Genomic DNA, 14,341 nt, shown 5'->3' with positions numbered 1-14,341 from the left:
CTTTCATTTAAAAATATAAGACATTTTTAATCGAATCTCACTTCTCAATAAAGTAGTTACCTACTTTTAAATTAACTTTATCTTTCTATATTTACCTCTATTAAATGTCCTACAATAAATATAAAGGCATTGTTAATAAAGGCACCCTTTGAAAAAAAAAAGCAATGATTATATATCGAAGGACTAAAAATGTCTTACATTTTTTAATATCTAACTCCTCAAAAAATATATTATATTTTTTAACGAAGAGAGTATTATACGTGTCTTAAATCACCCCTTATAATTTATATTAACGTGAAATAATTAATGCATACTTGTATTTATTAATATAAAGTATTTTAATTTAATTTTTTTTATTTTTAAATATAATTATTATGATTAATAAACTTTTTAAAATTGTGTGTTATAATTTTTTTTTTTATATATAAAAACAGAAGAAGTAAGACTTGCTTGAGCTAGTTAAATATTTTGAATTTTTCAAAACTGCCTGAATCTTCTAAAACTTCCCTTATTAAATTGTAACACCATATTGATGACATCTGCCATAAAAAACGAGGTAAATTAAAAAAAAATTTATAAAAAACTTGTGTTTTAATTATAACAATTTCTTAAAACGTGATTTATATTTTAGAACAGAATGAGTGTGATTTCAGATTAGATTATTTATATAACATTCAAATATCAAGAAAACTAAATACAAATTTTATTTTAAAAAATGATAATACTCCCTCTGCTCTAAATTTTAAAATACTTTTAGGAGAGATTTAGTATTTTAAAATATAAGATACTTTTAGGAGATTAAAGTTTTATTAAATAAGTTTAGTATAATATTATCCTCCCTCTCTCTAATTAATTTTGTCCATTCTCATTTCAATGTATTCCCTTTGGTTCAAAATATAAGTAGTTTTTAGGAAAAATTAGCATACCAATAAAGTTCACATTTTCATAAAAATACTCCATTCGCTGAAAAATATAAGTATTTTTTAAGGAGTTAGATGTTAAAAATGTAAGGCATTTTTAACTTTTTGAGGTTTAATCATTGTTTTTTTTCTAATGTGCTCTTATTGATAAATGATTTTATATTTATTGCATGGTATTTAATAGAGGTAAATATAAAAAGATAGGGTTAGTTTGAAAATAGATAGTTATTCCATTGGAGGGTGAGATTCAATTAAAAATACCTTAATTTTTTAAGTGAGGGAGTATATATTATTTTTTTTATCCCTACTTTAACTTACCAAGACAATTTATGATAAGTGAGAGATATGCTCATACAAATATCTAGATTAATAAATGTAAAAAGTAAAATGGTAACATTTTTTTATATATTAAGTTGCTTATATTTTGAATTAAAGTTAATTAAAAAAAATTTTATATTTTAAACTGAAGGGAGTATTAAATTATGAGTACTTTTAAAAATTTATATTTTATTTTAAAAATATAAAGTTGTTAAGTTTATTTAATAAAATTTATTAATATATAAAATTTTATTTAAAAATATTTTATAATTTAAGAGAGAGCGACTATAATTTAATCTTGAGCTCGCTGACACAAACAAACAACAACAATAACGGTTAGCTCTCCATCATGTGACAGGACGAGCCAGGATGAAGGGATGCGGGGGATTCATCGGCCCGAAAATAATAATAGAAGGAAGGATACATGGGAATGATGGGATCCTTTTTCCAGTCCTTCAACGACAACCACATTTAGAACTTGATTGGGTACAGCCGTTGCCTGTTGGATAAGAGTTCCTTGATCGCTGGCCAAGAAGAGCCACCACTCAGCATTTTGATTCTTCCACACGCGTCCTTGTGATATTTTCTGGAGCTGGACCCCAAAAAGAAAGAATTCAATCTCAATTCGTTGTCGTTTTACTCATTAACGCCAGTGTGCTCGCGCTGAGGGGCAAGCCTGTCATTTCTCATTACCAGTTTCCCAGCAGGACTCGCACTTGCCAATTCTGGGACTTTGGTCGATCGCGTTAGGAGCCTCTAAAAAAGGCGAGGGAAAATAATAACCAACAAAACAGCATGAGATTTTGGTCATTTTACCGCATTCACGCGATTTTGCCCCTTGTGGCCGAATCTTTTTCCCATCAATTCAAAACAGTGATGTCTTAATTCTTCTGTTTGAATCAGTTCGACGATGGATCAGTAAATACGTGCCGGGACGAGGTTTGGTTTCGATACGTACAACGCTCTTCCCTGGTCGACAGGCACCCTTGGCTTATTCATCTTCTCCTGTTCCATGGTCTGATATTCCGATCAGCGAGGCTCTGTGAAGCGGCCGCTTCTCTTTCCCTCTCTCCCTGTCATTTCGTACCGCCTCGAGGAATTGATCTCGAGCAACGGGACACTGGATAGCAGGAAGGGAGGTGGGCTGAGTTACAGTGCCAGACTGTGTGATGCCGAATCCCCAATCTCAACGTCAACGGTCCAGAGCTCCACCATCATCGGCGCGGCCTCCAGCTCGATCTAGAGTTCCGCTCAGGCAATTATTTCGGGTGGCATCAGTGGCTGGAGGCATTCAGTTTGGATGGGCCTTGCAGCTCTCTCTCCTGACGCCGTATGTGCAGCAGCTTGGAATTCCTCACGCGTGGGCTAGCATAATTTGGTTATGTGGTCCTCTTTCTGGTCTCTTTGTTCAACCCTTGGTGGGGCACATGAGTGACAAGTGCGCCTGCACGTTCGGCCGCCGGAGACCCTTTATCCTAGTCGGAGCAGTGTCCATCATTATTGCCGTTCTGGTCATTGGTCACTCTGCTGACATTGGTTGGTGGCTCGGTGATACGGAGAATTCTCGGCCGAGAGCAATAACGGTATTTGTAATCGGGTTTTGGATCTTGGACATGGCCAACAACATGACTCAAGGTCCTTGTAGAGCTTTGCTTGCCGATCTTACTGGTAAGATCTTCTCGGACTCTGCCTTCAAATAATTGAATATGTGCTTGTTGTGACTTATGAGACAATGAAAGCCTTAACTGAACTATCTTTTGGAAAACTCCTCCGGTGTTAAAGTAGCAACGCTATAGCTTCCGAAGACGAAGCATTACTTTAGTAATTGCTTTTCTGTAAATAAGATATAGCCGTACTCTGCCGCTGGATGCTTGGCTGCACACTGTTGCAATTTGTGTCAGCAACCGACGAAGTTCTACAAAGATCAAGCCCCTTCTTTTCATATTATTTATCATCTGACTTCCTCATCACTACTCGGCACCATCAGTTGACTTGAATGATTACTGATGTATCTAACTGATATAGCGGATTTTCATATTTTTGGCTAGCAATGGTCTCGTCCACAGAACCAGAATTAGTATAATAGCGCGTTGTATATGCTTGCCCCTCTTTGCACTGCATCGTAGCATCATGTTTAATTCTCTTCTTCTTCTTCTTCTTCTTCTTTTTTATACCATGAATTAGCAGCTAGATGCACCTTTCCTTCCGGAACTTCAATGAGAAGTTCGGCTTGTCAAAAAAGGAATCTTTTAAGCATAATTTGTCCTTCGATATCCCATTCGATCCCATTATGGTCATTGACTTGATTGATGTTGAAGAACAGGTCGAACAGAAGTATCAGATCGATGATCTAACCAGAATAGTTGTTTTTGCTCTAAATTATCTATTAGATACTATAAATCTCTCAAACTTTGAACAAGTTTACTCATGCTATGATGTTGCAAATCGAAATTTGGTGCTCAATTTGAATATCATGTGCATTTTGTATATATATCAACAGCTTTATAATTTTGCTAATGATACATGAAAAGACTGTCGCCTATTTAAAACCAACAATTGTTTATTCAGGGTTATACTAGGTGCCAAATTCGAATTTTTGGAAGAAAAAAATTGCAACAAAGAATCACCTTTTTAACAGCTGCACCAAACTTGACAAACAAAAGCTTTCTCTAGTGATGAATAAATTTTCTTTTTTTCTTCTCATGAAAAGAATTACTCTTTTTTCCTTAAGAAATAATAATTTTTAGAATTTTTAGGATGGTTCTTTATGCTCTTAAAAATAATTAGAATTAAAAAATTAGATTTTATATTATGCTAAGAAGCTATTCTAGGTGCCTTTTAATTATTTTAAGAAGTAATTTGAAGTAAAAAGTACTTTATTTTTTTTTAAAAAAAAATAATGACCAAACACAAAATAACTTTTGCTTTTCATAAAATTTCTATACAATTAATCATATTTTTTTGACAATATGAAAATAATTTTTTTTATAAGTTCAAACAAACAAGCTCTTCACATGTTATTGTAGTCATAAATTTAGGGGTAATAACTTTTTCATGGCAATATTCTTTTAATAATGGCATTAGATGTTAAAAAGAGGTTCCATTTTTATTCTTTGCCTTCCTGTAATTCATGCAAACCACTAAAAAGCGTTGTTTGTTACTGTTTTAGAACACAAGTAAATATTTATGCTGTGCATTCGAAACTATTTTAATGTGTTACAACTTTGGTTATTGTAAGTTGTCACAGATGTGCAAATGCAATTGCAAAAGTAATCTTCGAATCATGGGGAAGCTTTTGTGAATGAAAATTTAGACTCTCATATCTTCCATGTTGTAATTTTTGACCAGACATGTGTCTTGTATACTTCAGTTATTCATTCCGTTAATTAGGGATAGAAATAGGTCATTTTGGGGGAAAAAAGCAAGGGAGAGGGAAAACCAGGTGAAAACGCAGACCATGAGTATTGTTTTTGTGTCAATTGCAATTCATTGAGAAATGGAAGTGATTACTCTAGTGAAGCAACAATACATTGACGTCCTTCTTCTTCCTTGTCTTGACCTTTTCTTCTGTATAATGGTAGGCAAGGATCATCGAAGGACACGAGTGGCAAATGCCTATTTCTCTCTGTTTATGGCTATTGGTAACATTCTTGGCTATGCAACTGGGTCGTTCAGTGGTTGGTACAGGGTTTTCTCTTTCACTGTTACCCCTGCATGTAAAATTAGCTGTGCGAATCTCAAGTCTGCTTTCTTTCTCGATGTTGTTTTCATTTTGATAACCACATATATCAGTGTTGCAGCAGCTCGGGAAGTACCTCTTGGTTTGAGTGGGGCAGCCCATACTGAAGAAGGGGCAGGAGAGTCGGGTAGTGCAGAAGAAGCTTTCCTGTGGGAGCTACTTGGGACATTTAAATATTTTTCAGCTCCTATATGGATAATACTGTCTGTTACTGCACTGACTTGGATTGGATGGTTTCCATTTATTCTGTTCGATACTGATTGGATGGGTCGGGAGATTTATGGTGGTGATCCAAATCAAGGCCTTACTTATGATGCAGGAGTTAGAATGGGGGCACTTGGTTTATTGCTGAACTCAGTTGTTCTTGCAATAACATCATTACTCATGGAATGGCTAAGCAGGAAACGGGGAGCTGGCTTTTTGTGGGGAATCTCAAACATTGTAATGGCTGTCTGCTTTATTGCAATTCTTGTAGTAACCTATGTCGCAAATAGTATTGGCTATCTTGGCAAAGATCAACCACCAATTGGCATTTTGATAGCAGCAGTAATAATTTTTACCATTCTTGGGTTCCCATTGGCGGTAAGTTGCTCAAATCTGCTGCTAAGCACATTTTTCTCTTTGGTCAATATATAATGCCCTAGTGGTTCTCTGACTCAAATTGAGAGGGGAAAGGTCTTAGTCCATTGTTATTGCATTGTCTTCTACTCTTCTACACAATTGTTTCTATGCTACCATGATGTGCCAGAAATGCAAGTTTGGAAGTGGCCCCATAGAGGGCAGAAATTGGATATTATGTGCATGTTACACATATGATTTAAACTAACTTGTCACAATGATTATTTCAGATTACTTACAGTGTACCATATGCCTTAATCTCAGCACATATTGAGTCTTTGGGACTTGGCCAAGGTGGGCATCTATTTATGGCCCTTTTCTGTTAATTTCTTTGGATATGTGACTAAAGAACTGTTTATGTTGATTGTTGATACTTACAGGGTTGTCAATGGGTGTTCTAAATCTGGCAATTGTGATCCCTCAGGTATCCTTGCTTTTAGATTCCATAATATCCTTTTAGTTAAATGTGTCATTCTCTCTGGATTTTTTTAAGGGGGTGTTGAATTGCTAAAAAGGCTAGATGAAATTGATTTTTATTCTTAGTAGGTGCCAATTTGAGGTTAATCAACTACATTAATAATTGAACCTAATTTTCTTGAATTAAGCTTCACTCCTGTTCATGGTTTTAGAACAATTGTCTCAGGCTCTCATGTCACTCGATAAAATATATAATTTTAATAATTGAATAATTGAGGTTTAGATGCGTGCCTTCTTAGACCATGGAAAAGAGGATGAAGTCCTCCTCAGTGAAAGTGTATAAATGAGTAGAACTTAACAGACAAGCTTCTCTAAACATTTGATACTTCCTTAGAAACCGCCTGATAAGCATCACATGTTAGCCATCAACTGATTACTATCCTCTGAAATTCCTAAAGAGCTAAAAAGGATTGAGAATATATTAAAATATTTTTTTATTAGAATATATTAACATGTCTTGATTTATACAAAAACAAGAATTATTCTAGCTTAGGGGCATTTGCTCGCAAAACCAGTGCTCCTTGGTCATTCAGTGACATTCTTATTATGAAATTTGGATGCTTCATTTTACACTAGTTTAAATATTTATCAAATACGACTATTCTGTGATGGAGGAGGCTTAGGCAGCATTAGAGTTTGCTTCTAAGTAAAGCAAATAAATACATGATACTTTGACTTGCATCATGTTAATCTGATTAGTTCCCTCCTGTTAACATGGAAATAGAATTGTCATTTTGGATGTGAAAACCAATTCATCTGCTGAAGAACATAATTGAAATAAGACCCTTAAGCTTGAAAGTAGCTATTATAGGAAGTAGAGGAAGCCCTTTTAAGTTACGCACTGTTGTAGGGGATATTCTGTACTTGCGCTCAGATTACACAAAAATCTAGGTGCATTGACAAACAACTGATTGTCAGAAGAGTTCAATTGAGATATTATATCTAGGTTGTGAAAATAATTATGCAGACGAGTTCGTCCACCATCTAAACCATTTAATATTTTTGTGTATTTCTAAGTTAATGATGACTTATCTTCCGTGAAAATGTAAACAATGTGGGAGAGGACCTATTTTATGTACATTTTCTATTTTTGGAGCTACTTGAATTATACATTTTTTTTGTTAACAGATAGTGGTGTCTCTGGGAAGTGGACCATGGGATCAGCTATTTGGTGGTGGAAACTCCCCAGCATTTGCTGTCGCAGCTATTGCAGCCCTTATCAGTGGACTCATAGCTGTCTTGGCTATTCCTCGATCTGGCTCTGGTTCTCAAAAGGCAAGAACCCACGTTTGAGGTATCGTGTTCTTTCTGATTATGGCACTGGTTTCTTTTGAGTTTTGAAGGGGGATGGCGATAAATAAAGAGGTGGGAAGAATTTGTACATAGCTATTTTTGCTTGTATCTGATTGTATTTGTAGCCTTTTTCGTGAGCTTACTTTCACGAAACCTCCCTCTTCTCTCAATCTTTTTCTAATGAACAATTGTATCATTTGGCTAAGCTTTCGTCTTATTGGTCATTATTAAGCTGCTTAATTTTTTAGTCTTGTAGGTTTCTGAGGCATTTTATTTTTTGGGAACCTGCTCCCTTGTTGGAGATCCTGATGAATTTAACAGTCTATGTAGAACAGTCAGAATGTTTGTGGTATGTAAACCATGACGGATCCTCTGTTTAGTGCAAGAAAGGTGAATGCTCTTCCATCTTCATGTCCAAGGATCAAGATAAATGTCATGTAGCTCTACTCTTTTAGATATCCTAGCCGGCATGCAACACTAAAAGTTGTCACAAAATACTGCACAAGAGATTATCTGCAATGAGTGAAGAATTTCTTAATTGCAAATCAGTCCCACCTGTGTAAGATGTTGCTTTCATGGCCTAAATGCCGCGGCAAATTAGCTGGAGTTGGAGCATCTTCAGAAGGCGGTAAAGCTACTGTCAGGCAGCATACTTTCCAACCGAGATGATTTACTGTTGATTTGGAATTATTCCGCATGAAGTGTTCATTGTGCGAAGGTGATTCAATCAATGATGTATTGGAATCTTATGCATAGCATACGTGTGATTTTTTTGTCTGTGTGAAGAATGTGCTTAGTGGCCAGCAGTGAATATGTGAATTGTGCTGATTGAAACCGTGATGGAGACTTTGCTTCAATGCTCCAATTTTTGTCACTTGCAAAAGAGAAATTCTTGGATGACGGGTTTTATTAATAATTGTCAATAAATACTTGTATTTCCCATACTTTGTGAGGTGTCAACCCTTCAATGAGAATTACAGTCAATATAAGCTACCAGATTATAGATATATTTTGGTCACATTTGAAATTGACGGAATATATGCATGGCAAGGAACTGCTGTGCACCAGGGCTAGTGAATGGCCCGGCGAGGCAGGGAAGAGTTCTGCAAATGCGTCCACCTTTCTATGGTGGTACGAAAGGTTTAGTTTTAGACGGATACAATTAGGGAATCTGATCATGCTTCTAGAAGAGCATAAACTTTTGCCCAAATCAAGTTAATTCCTGTGTCTTGTAACTCTTATCCAGAACTTGCATTTTAGGTATGTTATGTCCGAAAACGAAAAATGTGTGTGATCCCCCACTAATATCAACTTGGTTTAAGATGTCTTCCTGATTGATGACGCTACTTTTGCACGCCATTATCGCAACGTTACTTGTTTCCAATAGAAGTCGGCAGCACCTGCCAATTTGGATGCCAGCTTTGATATTCCAATACCATCTCTTTTCGCTTAATAACAATACAAAGAGAAACAACGCTGTTTCTTGTATATTAATTTCCAAGCATTTGGTTCTATTTCACGATACATATCTTTCAGCAACAGCGAGGCCGGGAATCTGGGAAGGAAGATAGGTCTGTATTCAATGAAGCAGAATAAAAGCGATGAGCGTTGAAGGATGATCATGAGAATGTGAAAGAGAAGTTGATGTTGGGAGGATGGATGCTTGTGGCGTGTTGCGTTCCCTCAACCTCAATGCTGATGCTGTGGCGTGCGCGGAGCCATCATCCCAAATAGAGATATACATTCAATGGTTGGAATTGAAGCACGTAATTCTCTCCCCATTGTCTCCCTTCTCCCATCTGTCTCTTTTCCACATGGCCATCCACCTTCTTCCCTCTTCAACCCTACTCGGCGGGTCCCATCCATCATGACACATGTATATATCCATCAGGATAACCATACAAAACCAGGAATGGGGTGATGGGATGAGATGAGACGGGATTTACACAAGCCCTAATGGGGTATTAATTACCAGTACTGATACGGTAAATGAACGTGTAATGTGAGCGCGCAACATGAGATTGGAGTGAATGATTAGAGCAAGGAAAAGAAGAGAAAGAGGATAGAAGTTGGTGTTTGGGCGGTTGAGATGAGATGGAGGTATAGAGAGACAGTGAAGAGTAATGCCGGGACAAGGGAGTGGACTGGGGAAGAACGGAACATGCATGGCTGCCTTAGAACATGCAAAAACACTTCCCTCATGCCCTCAAAATCAGCAACCAACTACTGTGGATCAAACAGTCTATGATTTATATGTATTGGGTTTTTAATATTCGTACAAAATATGCCCAACCGCATTACTAGTGTGCATGCCTCTTGTCTTCGCACACATCAGGTGTCCCACCAGAAAAAGGAAAAAATACAAAATACTGTGCCCGACTTGGCTTCTCCCTCGATTATTCCTCCCCCCCTTCCCTGTCTCGGGATAAAATTCTTTATGTTCCTCACACAGAAACCCTCACCCAAACACGGTGCTTTAGAAAAGATCATCCACTCCCATTAATGCTTAACACCACTATTAGAGCCGTCATTATCACACCACCATACTCATCCTCCATCGCTTTGACGGCTGTTTACCCATTTCAGCGAATACATTCATTTGCTTTTTCTGCAGCTTCACCGCCCTCAGGATATTGTTTCCTCTCTGCACTCAAATGCTGCCATTTCCTCAGATGCCACCCCCCTCCCCACCCAAAAAAACACTTTTTTCAACTTTTTGAAATCTCCTTTTTTTTTTAAGTACATGGTAACATAATTCTCACTTACAGACGGGGTCGGCAACCCAACGACTTCATAAATAAGAATTTCTTCTGAGATATATAGCATAGCATAATTTTTTTCACTTTTTGTGCACTTGATTCAGCTAGCGACACGTTCTCTTCGCAGGGCCCCAGGCTTCATGCATATAAACCAGTCCCTTCCATCATTTTCTTCCCATGTACAACACCCTCTTTCCCTTGCAGTCTCTAATTAACGAACACAAAGGGCACGATCACTTGTCACTTGTGCTTCTTCTATAGCTCGAACCGAGTTAGCTAGTCGTGTGTAATTCGAAGTCGTCGTCTTCAGCATCACCATTTCTTTGTCCCGCGAAAACCCCTCTCCCAGCCCCCCAGAAACTCATGGATCCTCCCTCTGATCATGATGATGATCTTCACAGATGGCCAACTCCGAAAGAGGTACCCCCTGAGTATATTACTTTTGTAAATGTAAATTTACCAAACTGGTTGCTTTATCTGTAACCACTCACGTGAGAACAAAAAGTTACTTTGTGTTCGGTTTATAACATGACATACCCATTAATATTACTGCCTTCTCTTTTACCGCATTCAGGTCTTTTCGGAAATCAAAGACATAAGCAAGATATCAGGTCCGACCGCCATCACCGGTTTACTCCTGTACTCGAGAGCTATGATCTCTATGCTCTTCCTTGGCTATCTCGGCGAGATGGAGCTCGCAGGAGGCTCCCTCTCCATCGGCTTCGCCAACATCACCGGTTACTCTGTCATCTCTGGTTTAGCCATGGGGATGGAGCCTATTTGCGGCCAAGCTTGCGGAGCCAAACAATGGAAGCTTCTGGGCTTAACACTACAAAGAACCATCCTTCTCCTTCTCTCAACTTCCATCCCCATCTCCTTCATGTGGCTCAACATGAAGACCATCCTCAATTGGTGCGGTCAGGACCAGGACATATCATCAATGGCTCAAACCTTCATTCTTTTTTCCATTCCAGACCTCTTCTTCCTCTCACTTCTTCACCCTCTCCGAATCTACCTCAGGACTCAGGGCATCACATTGCCGTTAACATATTGCACTGCAGTGTCTGTTCTCCTGCACGTTCCTCTAAGTTTCCTTTTGGTGGTTCATTTCAAGCTGGGCATAGCGGGGGTGGCTATAGCGATGGTTTTGACCAATCTCAACCTGTTCCTGTTCCTCTCTTCGTTCGTTTGCTTCTCCGGTGTGTACAAAGATTCTTGGGTTTCCCCGAGCATGGACTGTCTCAAGGGATGGGCGTCTCTGCTTTCACTCGCGGTTCCAACTTGCGTCTCTGTTTGCTTGGAATGGTGGTGGTACGAGTTGATGATAATGTTGTGCGGGCTTCTGGTGAACCCGAAAGCGACCATTGCTTCCATGGGAATCCTTATCCAAACAACATCTCTGGTCTATGTCTTCCCTTCATCTCTGAGCCTTGGTGTCTCCACGAGAGTGGGTAACGAACTGGGCGCCAACCGGCCTGCAAAAGCCCGCATTTCCATGATTGTGTCCCTGTTCTGCTCGGTGGGCCTAGGCCTGGCGGCCATGCTTTTCACCACCTTAATGAGGCATCAATGGGGTCGATTCTTTACCACCGACGAGGAGATTCTGAAGCTCACGGCCATAGCATTGCCGATTGCCGGAATGTGCGAGCTCGGAAACTGCCCGCAGACCACGGGTTGTGGGGTCCTGAGAGGAATCGCCAGGCCCACCATCGGAGCTAACATCAACTTAGGTTCCTTCTACTTGGTGGGTATGCCGGTGGCCATGCTTCTGGGATTTGTGCTCAAAATGGGATTTGCAGGGCTCTGGCTGGGGTTGCTTGCTGCCCAAGCCTCCTGCGCTGCACTTATGTTGTTGGTGCTCTGCAGAACAGACTGGAAAGAGCAAGTTCGACGGGCAAGAGACCTCACTACAACCCCAACTTGTGCTTCTGCTCATTCTTCACTTCCTACATTCACAAAACCTCAGTCTCAGAATAACCACAACTCTGGTGATCTTCAAGAGATTGTGATCAGTGACGACGAGCGGACCAAGTCGGCGTCGCTTGAGACAGACCCGTTAATATTTCCCACTACTCAGCAGAGTGTGGAGTGAAGTGATCGGAGTTGTTGGTATTAGCACAATTTTTTCTCCTTCCATTCGTTTTTGGAAGGAGTCGAGAGGAGAGTCCCCAGTTCGATTGGACTGTAGTGTACAATAATTTTCCACCCCACTTTTGCCGCTTTAATTATCCATTGTCCTCTAATGATAGCATTTGAGGGGGAAAGAAAACTTTTAATTACTTCGTGGTAAAGGCATTGTGATGGCAAAACGGACCTGAGGGCTGGGATGAGATTTGGACGGTTGAAGCATTTTTAATAAGATATTAATTATCTTTTATTTAAATATAATAATAATAACTATCAACTTGCTTACAACTAATATTTCAATTTAAAATAACAACGTTTATATGTTGATTAGTCTTCCATTAGCTTTATTATCGCTGTTATTTTAACACTTTGTGTTAATCAGGAGCGTCTTCGTTTTCTCGTGCGTTTTCTCCGCCTCCGAATAAACAAAAGAAATGACAGAATTAAGGGGCGCAGGACAAAATGTAAGATCCTGACCTCTCCCCAATGATGGTATAATTAGTGAAAGTCACCCCTTATGATTGGCCTCCACCTCTTTCTAACCTACGTTTCTTCATCAAATTGCTTCCCATAATGCTGCGCGGTGTGAAATAATAGAACAGGCTTTGGTTTGAAGTCTGAGAGTTTTATTTTTGATACAATAAAGTCTGAAAGTCGATGTCTGCACACTGATATATAGCAGAATCACCAAGTAAAACTGGCAGCAGAGTCCTTTTTCCATACTGTCTGTGGGACAGTGCTTGAAATGAATGGAAACACGGAGAGAGAGAGAGAGAGAGAGAGAGAGATGGACGTGGAAGTAATAAATGTGGCGAGGGGGAGGGCCCTGTTTGAAACTGCAGAAACAAAATCCAGCTATTATTGTTTCTGTCTACTTCTCACGTGACAAAATTTGGAGCACTCCCACATCCCCACCACTCCACCTAACCCTAACATGTTTGTATTAAGCTCCCATTAATGAATAAGCCTTCTTAATCCCTGTTTCTGTGGCTGTACATTTTGAACGACGCTTTATGGTGCGAGAGGGGCCGTCCGGCTTTGCAGCTTCTGAGCGCTACACCTGATAAGGCTAAGCCTTGTCGTCTTCTGCTTCTTTTTCCTTTGATGAATCTCTTCTCTTCAATTCTCTCTCGCACCTTATCTCCTTCTTTTTTGAGGATCGTAATATCTGCATCTCCGTGATCTGTATCCAGCTGCTATATCCTAGTATTGCTCCATACTGATACCCAAGCACCTTGTGGAGAAGAATTGTCTTTGTGATGGGCGGTACAGCGTCACCATTTCCTAGATTTTGTTGTGGGGGGCGCCATGTCTATCATATATTTGGTTTCCAGCACACGTTCATTCTGTGGATGTCCCCTGCTTATCACTTGACTACTCCACCCCCATTCTTCTTTCATTTTTCATTTCTCTGCGGATAAATATATAATTTTTGCTCAGAAAGCGACCTTTTCCTTCAATTCACCTTCTATATTAGGCCCTCTGTTTTTGAAACTCCAATCAATACTATGCAACCATTTTTACCCCACCTGGGATGGCTCCGTGCGATTGCACCGATTATGGGATGCCTTCTGTGTAACTTTAACGAGTAGAAATGCTCAAGGGTGGTACTCGTTGCGGGATTGCGGGTCTCAGGAATCAAACCGTTTACTGCAATTTTGGTACGCGCGTGACGTTTCAAGGCAAATGCATGTTGCCTTTACTGTGCATTTTCAATCAATGATTCATTATAAATTTATAACATTCGTATGATTTTTTCCATCTTGACATCACAATTCATATAAGTTTTTTTTTATGACGTTATTTTAAGATATTTTTGGAAATTAAAATAAACATGATAGCATAGTTTTTCCCCCCTAAAGTTATAATCCATTGACGAGATCTCCATAATATTTTTATTAAAAAAATCAGTTGTTGAAAGGATGGTCAGTTTTAGTCAAAATTTCTAAATGATGATGCTTTGCTGATGTAATGATGACGTTTGATAACAGTTAATATTTTGACTAAGGTTAACAACAGCAAGAATTTATTACTTATTGAAAACCTATATGTGTGTGTGTTGGTTACAATTTTAAAAATAAAAAATAATT

General features: G+C 38.8%; 2 protein-coding genes across 5 annotated transcripts; both read left to right on the top strand.

Moving 5' to 3' along the window:
* Positions 1-1,890: 1,890 nt before the first annotated feature.
* Positions 1,891-8,366, top strand: LOC129294260 (sucrose transport protein SUC4-like). 4 transcript variants are annotated; one of them, XM_054932479.1, is made up of 6 exons: positions 1,891-2,906; positions 4,820-5,559; positions 5,826-5,889; positions 5,976-6,019; positions 7,201-7,366; positions 7,701-8,366. In XM_054932479.1, exons 1-5 carry the CDS (start codon positions 2,408-2,410, stop codon positions 7,363-7,365), a joined length of 1,512 nt encoding a protein of 503 aa, XP_054788454.1. In that variant the 5' UTR covers positions 1,891-2,407; the 3' UTR covers position 7,366; positions 7,701-8,366. The 4 variants fall into 4 exon arrangements, 3 of the variants coding, with proteins under 3 accessions (XP_054788454.1, XP_054788453.1, XP_054788452.1); XM_054932478.1 differs by having other exon boundaries at positions 7,614-8,366; XR_008589336.1 differs by having other exon boundaries at positions 1,892-2,906; positions 7,201-7,437; positions 7,614-8,366.
* A 1,426-nt stretch (positions 8,367-9,792) lies between these two features.
* On the top strand, positions 9,793-12,571 carry LOC129294259 (protein DETOXIFICATION 48-like). Its single transcript, XM_054932476.1, has 2 exons — positions 9,793-10,544; positions 10,699-12,571. Exons 1-2 carry the CDS (start codon positions 10,488-10,490, stop codon positions 12,214-12,216), a joined length of 1,575 nt encoding a protein of 524 aa, XP_054788451.1. The 5' UTR covers positions 9,793-10,487; the 3' UTR covers positions 12,217-12,571.
* The last annotated feature ends 1,770 nt before the right edge of the window (positions 12,572-14,341 follow it).

The sequence above is a fragment of the Prosopis cineraria genome, unplaced genomic scaffold (assembly GCF_029017545.1).
Source record: "Prosopis cineraria cultivar Desert tree isolate PC_DT_omini unplaced genomic scaffold, ASM2901754v1 PC15, whole genome shotgun sequence".
Classification (NCBI taxonomy): Eukaryota; Viridiplantae; Streptophyta; class Magnoliopsida; order Fabales; family Fabaceae; genus Prosopis; species Prosopis cineraria.
This window is presented reverse-complemented; position numbering and strand designations above follow the sequence as displayed.

What these genes read in the sequence shown, in the direction of transcription:
- LOC129294260 (XM_054932479.1), top strand. Translation starts at nt 2,408, where the DNA reads ATGCCGAATCCCCAATCTCAACGTCAACGGTCCAGAGCTCCACCATCA. An exon ending in TTTGCTTGCCGATCTTACTG is followed by an intron (nt 2,907 to 4,819) that starts GTAAGATCTTCT and finishes GTATAATGGTAG; the next exon opens with GCAAGGATCATCGAAGGACA. An exon ending in TTCTTGGGTTCCCATTGGCG is followed by an intron (nt 5,560 to 5,825) that starts GTAAGTTGCTCA and finishes TGATTATTTCAG; the next exon opens with ATTACTTACAGTGTACCATA.
- LOC129294259 (XM_054932476.1), top strand. Translation starts at nt 10,488, where the DNA reads ATGGATCCTCCCTCTGATCATGATGATGATCTTCACAGATGGCCAACT. An exon ending in GATGGCCAACTCCGAAAGAG is followed by an intron (nt 10,545 to 10,698) that starts GTACCCCCTGAG and finishes TACCGCATTCAG; the next exon opens with GTCTTTTCGGAAATCAAAGA.